A 10362-nucleotide genomic window follows, 5' to 3' on the forward strand; every position below is an offset into this window, starting at 1 on the left:
AGTGCAAGGTGCAGACCTGTCCAAAATGGCCCCAGAGCCAACCCTACCCTGGTCCTGACCTAAATTCCATTGCAGGCCAACAGTAAAAATTCTTGTGACACCTGATCAGAGCTCTGAAAAACCTCAAATAGTGAATCTCGTTACATAAACTGCTTGTTCCCAGCCACACCAGTGTGGGAGCCTGCTCATCATGAGCAGTATAAATGCAATTTTCCTGCAGAGAAAGCCAGGATGTGTCACTCAGGTCTTGGCAGACTGACAGAAGTAAATATGCTTGTTTTAAAACTCGCCCGCATTTAAGCTTGCAAAGATTTGATCACTGATTTGACACAGAGTGAAACACACTAATTTGCTTTCAAAGATTTCTTCCACTAAAACAAAAAAACCCCACCATTTTTCAAAAATAAATACCTGGGGGTATCCACTCTATCACTTCTGCCTGTCATCAACAACATATTCCAGCATTTACATCCTCCCACCCAACCACTCATCACTGTGTGCAAGTGAAACATCCCCGGTATTACCCTGAACAGCACCATGAGAACTCTGAGTGTCTAAATTAACACTGTGCCTACCTGGGCCATTATGTAAAACCAGAGATTATGTACATTATAGAAATAACCCAATCCAAACATTGCAGTGAAGAGTCCACTGGCAAGCATCCCCCCTGTCAGATAGTACCGGATGGGCAGCCGCTCTCCTATGAGTCCACTTGGAACAGGGAAGGAAATAAAGAGAAAAGCCATAATTAAAAATGAGATCACACCCCAAAAACCTTCACAAATGAAGAATATTTTGTGTTGTTTAATTCTGGTTGAGGACAAACCATACTGGTAACTGCTGGTTGCCTTTGCAGTAGCAAAGGAGCAATTTTTAGCACTTGACAGAGGAAAAAAAACCCCAACAAAACATTTCAAGTTCATTAATTGCTAAGTTCTGACATCTGCACAACCATCTTTCAAGAAGATACTCATCTGGAGCACATTCAAAGCCATTTACTTACAGAGTCGTTTTCCAAATTATGTGTCTCCAGCCATCTGAAGTGAGACTTGTCTCCCTTGCTAACAATTCTACTCATGAAGGGTCTGGCTTTAGTCAATAAAAAGAAGCATCTCCAAACAGCGGCTAAGACTACAAGCTTTAAGATGGGCTTGGTATTATTTTTAGGAGGTATCTGCTCCATTCTTTGACTCTAAAGAAAGCCAGGACAATCATTTTAACCCAATCAGTGCAATTTGAAGACTGATTAAGTTTGAGGACAGATATTCCAGTGCATATTCCTTTATATTCTGCATGAAAAAAAGACAGGCTAGACTTCAGCCTGGAAAATATTCCTGCACAAGGCAGTCAAGATTGGTGCAGGTAAAAACTTTCTATATATCAGACATTAAGACCACTGGGGCTCAGAATCATGTTGGTCTTTTTCCCCATAGCAATCAATTTCTCACTCTCCATCAGAAACTCTGCAGCAGGAAAGCAAAATATCTCAGAAGTCACACAGCCTCATAAGTAAACAGTAAAGAGAGTGGGGTTTTACCTTAAATACATTCCAACTGCATATGCACACAAAAATGAGTAATCCAGCGCTCCCAGTAACTGTTTGTAGTTGCTCTTATCTAAGAATAATTTTCAAAACAAATTATCAGTTTAAATGTACTAATTACCTCCCAACCATTTCTATACATAACAAGAAAAATGTCAGTGAACATGCACTGACATTTAATTTTCAGTAGGCACTTTCAGACTTCAGCAAACATTTTGCCAATGTTTTATTTAACAAAAAAAACCCCCTTCTGCCTCTAACATATCAGGAAAGTATTGGTAGACCCATCCTAAATTCTACCTTATTCAAAACAGCATTTTGGAAGAGAAGAAACATCAGTTACTGGCAAGGTGCCTTTTTCTTATGAGGCCTTAGGCAAAAGAAAATCCAAAATCCAATTTAACAGCCTTGATTAAAAGTGGAAAGATGAGTTTCAAAAGCGTGAAGTCCTAGGAGTCAAAAAGGCTGAAAAAATATTCCATTATAAAGTCTTTCAAAGAATCAGCTTAATATTTTTTTAAATGGTCAAAGCCTCTTGCATTTCATTTTCCAGCTATTCACAAAGCACAGAAAAGTTTTGCTTAAAAAAACCCCCAGAGTTCTGCCCTGTAGAGCAAACAACCATAATCACACCTAAAAGGGAACTGCAGACAGGATGGAGGGAGCAGAAGGGGCTCCACCCAGATGGAAACACCAAGTCAAGTCTCAAGGGACCTGAGCTCATACCCACATAGACAGTTTGTATATTTATTTGCAATAAATCGCCAGAATTGCCATTGGCTTTGACCATGAAGTCACAGGTACTAAAGCATATTCCTTCTTTCAGTGCCACTCCCAGCTTTGCCTGAAAAACAGCTGAAAGAACAAGTCTAGAGTGCCATTCCAAAGGGGCAGCTTGGCAATAATGTCCATGAAAAAAGAAGGACAGTTGGGCTCAGAAGTCTCCATTAAAAAAAGTCAATCAATGTTTCAGACAAACAAACTCAACTCCCCGGCCCAGGGACAAGAAACACTCCCCAAGTTTAACTGCATCCCACCTGGGGGATTAAATTTTTCCAGCAGACCCTGCAGCAGGCAGTTAATACACTGCATTTTGTCCACAGAAACCCCAGAGCTCAGATCTTTAATTATCTTTGAAGAGAGCAGGACTTTTTTTTAATTGCTAATTAAAGACTTATTAGAATGTATGGTTACACAGACTGGGGTGGACTGGCACCTTGACAGAACGGACTAATCTGTTCCACTGATGTTCCTGGTAGCAATAAAAGTGTCAAGGAATGATTCAAAGTCTCATTTAAAGTCAAATACGATTAAATTAAACTTTAATTGTTCAGTAGGCAAATATTTTTTCTTCTATTCAAGTGAAAGGCCAGGTTCATAAGCTATCCAGTAAGTTGACAAGTCTCTCCTGCAATAAAGTCTCCCCTTTTTCTTCATTAAAACAGAGAGGAAAATATTCCTTCAGGCAGATAAGGACTCTGAAAAGTTCCAATTTAGATAAGCACCAAGTAATTTCACTTAAAAGATTGCTGGACCTTGAATTAAACAAGCAGAAAATGATAATGATTGATTTTATTCTTCACCCTTTTTTCCTTAATAGACATTCTAAAGACAAATCCCATTTTCTGACTGAAAACTGATCTACTGAAACCATCTCATAGCTTTAACAAGTAAAATAATATAATTTGTTTAAGTGACTTTAAGTAGCAAAGACATCCTACGGTAAGACACGACTTCACTTTCTGTGGAGAAATGAGTGAGGACATGGAAAACAAACACCCCTTCCATGCACATCCCCCCATATGTGAAGAAACAGCTAGAAGCAAATAACCTAATTACGAATATCAGCTCATTATTAGGAAAGGAAAACAGAAAACCAAAAAAACCCAAGCCTTACCAAATGGCTCCCAACCACACTGAGAGGCATTAAATGGCTTTTTGACAGGCTGGATCTGGGCAGCATATTCTTTGTAGGAGTCAACCTCAACTTCATGTGAAGCAGCACAATGCTTGTGCAGCTCTCCCTGAAACAGAAAGGACATGTGAAAATGGAAAATTGGGGACTGGTAATTCTCCTACAGCAAGAAATTTAACAATTCTAGATTTATAAGTACCCGTGTCAAACCCACCAAAATCAGTGAAATTGTTGGCCATTATTAATTGCTTGGTATTTTGCTGGGTGAAGCCACCATTCCATGAAGGAGTAATGGCATGGTTAGAAAAAACATTCTACTGTAACCTGGTGTTTCTGACAGTGACAACTTCGAAATTCTGCAGTAACATCAAGTACTCTGCCCATTGTTACTCATCAGTTTTATACAAGACAGCACTGGGGGATTTGGTTTGTGTTTGGCACAAGCTACAAACACTGAAGATTAAAGTAACAAACCCAAAATTAGAGAGTTTGTGTCATCAGCTTTACTGGGAACAGTCACAAGGGTACAGACAACGATGATTACGATGCTCAACAGTACTGGGAACACTCTTGGAAATGCCAGTGGAATGTTCAACTCATCAGTTATGAGCAACTTTTCTCAACCATAAGAATGTAAACCTCTCAAATATCTCTAATTAGATTAATTCACATGAATGAAGTGTAGGCACAGCTGTTTCCAGCCCAAAACCCAGACTCACAGGCAATATTCTAGGTGTGGTCTCACTAAAGTTTACCAAGCAAATATCACTGTGTACCAGCTTTATCAGTCTTTCATCTTGAAGGCATTTCAAGCTAAAGTTTAACCTTGCCTTTCACAACAGGAAATACTGAAAAAGACAATGACATCTGTGTCTGACAGGAGCAGGAGGATGTTTAAACAAGGACACCACCTCTCTTACCTTCACTATACTGATAGGTTTCCTTGACAGATGGAAGCTGGCATACAGCAGGAAAGTAAGAGAGAAAATGAAAGCTCTATACCTACAATATAAAAAAAAAAAAAAAAAATCTGGAAATTATTTTTTTAGATTTTCTTTTAACACCAAGTTACACAAAAAACATTACACAAATCATTGATAATATGGAATACTGGAAGACAGCTTTTTTGTGCTCTCCAGCAGACTGAAGAACCACCCTCCCAGTTATGCTCCTTCCCATCTGCTCTGATGAGGCTTTGGGAGGGAGCCTGGTGGCACACGGGAGCAGGCAGGACAACGTGGCAGCACCCTGAGCCCACAGAGCTGACCTGCCTTGTTTGCAACCCTCCTTTGGGGGCTATAAAATATCAGTTCAACTTCAAACACACTGATAATCAGACTGCACACCTCCCTGTCTCGCTGGGTTTTGTGGTATTACTAGGACATAAGTGATGGCTCTCTCAATTGTCAGTTTGGATATTGTGGGGTGTTCCTTCTTTTCTTACTTTAGGATCTTACTTTACTTTTGCCTTCCTCTAACAATAGAAATCAGTCATTTCTAGAGATGGAAAATGGGACTGACACTGGAGCACATGGAACAGAAGTGAGCAGCTTTGGGATTGGGAAGGAATTCTCCTTTGTGCCTCACTGGCATCCTTGGGACTTTCTCTACTGTTCAGCTAAATTAAAAGGGCATCTGAATCTCACTGTCACTGCAAGCATTAAACAAAGACATTAATCTGATTTATTCTATTCTCTACCTGCAATCTCAGATGTTTAAGGAGAGTGTTTTGTGGATTTGTGCTTTTAAAAGTACCCAGAGTGTATCTACTGGCTCCTTCTAGCCTCGATCTTAAAAATAACATCTGTAAGTAAAAGTACATATATACACACAAATATCTGATATCACACTGCCTGCTACAGTCCCTGATTTTTAATGAACCTTTTTCAATCACTTTTTGCCTTACGAACTTTTACATAACCAGGGTCTTGTTTTATAGTTCTGGCATATTCACAGGGGCATTAAAAAGAGTCATCCCATGAGCTGAGTTATTCACCCTCATGACTGAAAACATCCTCACAAGGGATAAAACTGAAATTACTTTGCTCCTGCTGCTCAACTAGAGAAAACACATGATAAAATTGCTCAGATGGAAAGTGCCTGGTCTTTCATTCGTTATTTTTTTGTTATTCACACACAATTGACTCAGTATTCTATCTCAGAAAGCACATGCCATAAAGCTTCCAGGATTAGTTTTCCTAAAGCAAGGAGGATTTGATTTTTGTTTGGTTTTGCTGGGGAGTTTTGTTGCTTTTTATTTTTTTAATATTGCAGTAGCAAGTGATGCCTTTTCCTGGTCTTAAAATCAAGAGTCAAACACAGTTAGAAGGAAAAAAGGGATTTTACCTTGGGATTTATTTTAAGGATCCCCAGGTGCACACATCCAGGTCAAATGCACCAAAATGCACACCACAATGCACAGCCCCAAAAGATCAGGTATAACATTATGGGTTTTACTAATTAGCACATCTATCAAAGATTCCCCAATGAGAGGCTCAAGTGAGCCCCCCTCCCCAAGGAACCTTCCCCTGGATGGTTCTCTCTTGGTTTACAGAATGTGTTCTGGAGAGGACCTTGGGGTCTGGGGCACACTGATCCCTGGCTACGAAGCTTCTAAAATGTTGAGTCTCTCAGCTTGACAAACAAGTCCAAGAATGGAGGCAAAAAGCACTAAAAATACAGAAGTTGTAAAAAGGTACAACAGGGGTATAAAAGAAAAGGCAAAAATCTTCATGGCATCACAAGAACTAACACTGTAATTGTGCAAGTCTGTATCACACATCAAATTACTGGGGAGAAAATACACTTCTGGCTAAGAAAAGAAAGCTAATCTTGAGCACTCCTCCCACCCAGGAGCTTGAAAATGCAATTTATCCTTTCAAATACATACCTTGCACAGAAAAGGACAAAAGGCTTTTATTCTCCAGCACACTTGACTAGTAAGGGTTTGTCTGGGTTTCTCAACAAAGTACCTCACTTTTTATATGTCAGCAATATTTATTTATTATACAACTGACTGTATGTTCTTCCTGTATGTATTAAGCAATGAAAAAGCAAAAATTCTGAGCAAGGCAACAGATACAAACTCACACTGTCCACAGCAAAGATCACCACCAACACTTCAAGACTTACCACTGATCTCGTGAGAATGAAGTGATGAAACGAATCCCAGGAGGAAGCTGAGCCATCTACACCACAGCTGGCACCAGATTTTAGGTGACACAATGATGTACGTGTGACAGCGTTATTTGTTTCTTCTGGAAGCGTAACAAAGATCCCCCCAAAACCTCTGGATGCCACAAATGTGGAATATCTGCTGCTGAGCTGATCTCCCTGTAGGGTTTTTTTTTTTCCTTTTACCTTCAGTCACGACGTGGCAAATTCTTCACTCTGCCTTTGTTTACTGCTGATCGTCAAACAAGAGAAGCTGGTAAGTAAATAGTGTGGTCTAGTTATTGGGATATTTTCTAATCATAACATTTGAATCAGCAATTATCTATTTCAGAGGCAAGTAATTAACATCACTAACCTTTACATCAAAAATGCAGTGGAGAATTTTAAGCCTATACAAATTGCAGCCTTCTCTGGTTTTTATAATTTTAAGTTTATTTTGAGAGCTTGGCATAGTACAAAGCAGTGGAGACATAAAGGGAAGATGTACTCAAAACTTGATCCAAAGCCAGCTTACATCAAAACACTCCGCTTTTGTCCCTGAATGACTACAAATAAGCAATTCCCAGCTCACAGAGATCTGTTTGAGCACATCAGAAACATTCATGAGCTTGCAATTTGTTCAAAAATGGCTGTAGTGTTTCCAGCCTGGAATAAGAGACTCCTCCAGCTTGAGAGTGGGTGCTGCTGAACAATGCTGCCAGCAAGGCTTGACCAGCACTCCCTCTTCCACCCCATTTCCCTGACCCAGTATCAGCACTGCACAAAGCTCTACATAGCCAGAAAACTTGGAAAAGGAAAAAAACCAAGTTTTTTTACCACTTAAGCTCCCTACACCAGCAGAAGGGAGAAGGCAGGATCATGTGTGTCCTTAACACACGAGGAAGAGGGAGACCGTGGCAGTTTGGTTTAAAGTGTCACAGAGTTCCTCCTGTTTGTTCCAACGTGGGCTGAAGCCCCTCGACAATAAAAAACCCCACATTTTATTACAGGTACTGCAACAGGAACTGGCTGCACTGTGACCTGGCAGCAGCTCAGGCAGCTGCTGAGTCAGGTGGCAAAAGGAGCTGTATGCAAAAGGTGCGACCACAACTCACACATACAAACCGAGCTACCCCAGCAGGATGCCAGGGGACACTCCAGGGTCTGCAACAACCCCGCCACCCTCCTGGCAGCCCTGGTTAATGTCAGCACCAGCCACTGCCATGCTCCTGACAGGAAGCTGGCAGGATTCAGGATCAGCTCTCCTGGTAAACAACGGGAGGTGAGCCAAAGCAAGAAAGCACAACTGCCAAACCCATGGTTGGTGCTCACCAGAGAATTTTAGGGGCTGCCACAGGGCAGGCAAAGGTGTGAGACTCTCTCCTCTCATCTTCACTGCCCCATCTTACTACAGAAATCCAAACTGCTCCTCCTCAGCCAGGTAACTGACAACACCGAACAGGATCTGCTATGTCCAAGCTGGCAACTTGAAAGCTTCACCACCCACACAGGCCTTCTCCCCCGGGATGGAGGAACACTACCCCCTCTTTACATAACAGAGTATCCCACCAGAAGATCAAGGCTCTGCTCCTTTATGCTAACACATTTTTGTCATACCTCTATTTTTTCTACAGTGTCCTGGTTCAGCTTGCCACCTCCCTACCCTAAGAGTGATTTGACTTGCTAATCTCGTTTGGCATGTTCCACCCCCTCCCTGGCCCTGAATCAGATTGTGCAATTAATCAAACCCCATAATCATTCCTACCCAACACGAGTTTCCTACCTCCTCTCTGAGGTTGAGGAGGTTAGGGAAAGTGCAACCCCACCCCCTCCTCTCCCAACTCCAGATACAGATCCCTGCCTCTGTTGTGTCAGACCTTGTAGTCCTACAGCCACGGTTCAGGTGCCTGATCCATCAGAAATCCTGCCCTGAAATACAGCTGATCCAATAGAGAATATTCTCTATTCTCATTCTGTGGCCACAAAATTGCCACGTAGGATGAATCCAAGGCAGCAGAAGCATAAAGACAAGGACTAAAAGGTGAGATTGCCCCAGCTGGTTAGTTAGATTTCAAAATTTCCATTTCAAAACAACAATTTCTCATCAGTAATCTGTGTTTGATTGAAATGAGCTGCAGATAGCTCCAAGTGGGAGAAAAAAGATAAGGAGAAAAAGAGGTTGGCATAGGTAGCTCACACCAGGAGTGAATTTTTCTTCCAGCAGTAACAGATCCATTTCAGGATGATCTCAAACCACTTTTCTCATCTCTCTCAGTAGTCCCAAACACCAGAATTATTTCACTGATCATACCAAGCGAGGTGACAAAAATATCTAGTGGAAAAAAACGCGAGAGGCCAGCAAAGAACAACACCTGAGGTCAAACACCTCCTTAAACGGCTCTCTTAAAATATAATGGGACAGGCAATTATCATTATAGCAAAGCAATTGTTTAGCAGGTTACTATTTAACAGCTCTAGTGCAAGCAGGAAAAGACTTCACACATCTTACAAAAGGTTTCAGTGCTCAGTGGTCACGCCAGGTTGCACATCTGTGCACTTGCTGCACAGATCATACACCACCTCCCAGCAGTGTATCCTTACCATAAATCCCATCACAAGGATCCCAGTCACTCCCCAGCACAGATGACTGGACTATCAGCAGCACAGAGAGAACTGCAGCCTAACTCTATCTGACAGGGGTTGATTTCATTTTATGTACCACAGGCAGAAACACCTGAGTTCTCATTTGCCTGTCAACAACTTATCTCTGTCTCCACACATCCTTAAGTTCCTCCGACATTCACGTGCATTTTAATAAACATAAAAAACATCCTCCCCATAAGCAAAGAAATTTGTGGCAATAAAACTTGTAATAACAGTTTGTAAAGATCACCTTTTACTGTAGATTAAAACAGATTTAAAAACCACGCTACACTTCAGAAATTACACTAATAGGCTACAACACATAACCAGTAGTTTACCAACACATTTTCTGTATTTCAGATTTACTGATGAAGCCCAAGGACAACGACCCATTCAATCACACAAACTTGTTTAATGTTCTTTCATTTTCAGCAAGTATTTCTGTCGACAGTGAAACCAACCCTCCACTTCCTCCTTGCTGCACTGCAATGTACAAAGCCATATTCCGGTATTTACTTTAAAACCATATTTACCTTTCAAACTTGATATTGCGCCTTTGCTGCAGCGGCTGAAGCATCCCTTCCTCCCTATTTCAGGAAAACAGTCACTGGTGAGCGGCTCTTTCCCCCTGCAAACACGGCAAACCCTGGATCAGCTGTGCTGGAGAGGCAGCGGGAAGGTCCTGCCCAGCCACAGAGCAGCTCCCCCGGGGCTGAGATTAATTCTGTCTGCAGACACTGGGTAACCAAACCCTCCCCGGGGTGTCCTTAAGGGCTCAAAACGCCTCCGCACACACACACATCAAATGCACATTGTGCTTAATACCCGGCAGCAGCTCTGCACCTGAACCAGAACCTGCCAAATCCATCACTCTGGGGCCTTATACAGCCGCGTTCTCTCTATTTAATACAGGGGGGAAAAGGGTTCACCGTGCCTTAGCCACATAGGACCACAGCCCCTGTGAGCGCACGGTGAGCTGGTGCTCTGGGACCCGCAGGACAGACCAGAGCGGCTCCAGCCATCCCAAAGGTCAAGGGCAGCGGAAGCCCAGCCGGGGGGGTTATGTTCAGGTTCAGGGGTACAGGGTCGGGGTCAGGGGTAGGGTCAG

The 10362-nt window shown here is 42.0% G+C and overlaps 1 protein-coding gene across 5 annotated transcripts in view; it reads right to left on the reverse strand.

Moving 5' to 3' along the window:
* SLC37A1 (solute carrier family 37 member 1) overlaps positions 1-9881 on the reverse strand; it is a 35327-nt gene extending 25446 nt beyond the window's left edge. For 3 of the 5 annotated variants that reach the window (XM_008632851.2, XM_017733327.1, XM_017733324.1), the window contains exons 1-6: positions 9788-9881; positions 6591-6864; positions 4379-4460; positions 3441-3567; positions 1538-1616; positions 576-711 (exon numbers count right to left, since the gene is read on the reverse strand). In XM_008632851.2, coding sequence (XP_008631073.1) covers positions 576-711; positions 1538-1616; positions 3441-3567; positions 4379-4460; positions 6591-6646 — 480 coding nt within the window. In that variant the 5' untranslated portion in view covers positions 6647-6864; positions 9788-9881. Of the gene's footprint in view, positions 1-575; positions 712-1537; positions 1617-3440; positions 3568-4378; positions 4461-6590; positions 6886-9787 lie in introns of all 5 variants that reach the window. The other 2 variants (XM_017733325.1, XM_017733326.1) reach the window with 2 other exon arrangements.
* Positions 9882-10362: the final 481 nt, after the last annotated feature.

Source organism: Corvus brachyrhynchos, unplaced genomic scaffold, assembly GCF_000691975.1.
Source record: "Corvus brachyrhynchos isolate BGI_N302 unplaced genomic scaffold, ASM69197v1 scaffold32, whole genome shotgun sequence".
Classification (NCBI taxonomy): Eukaryota; Metazoa; Chordata; class Aves; order Passeriformes; family Corvidae; genus Corvus; species Corvus brachyrhynchos.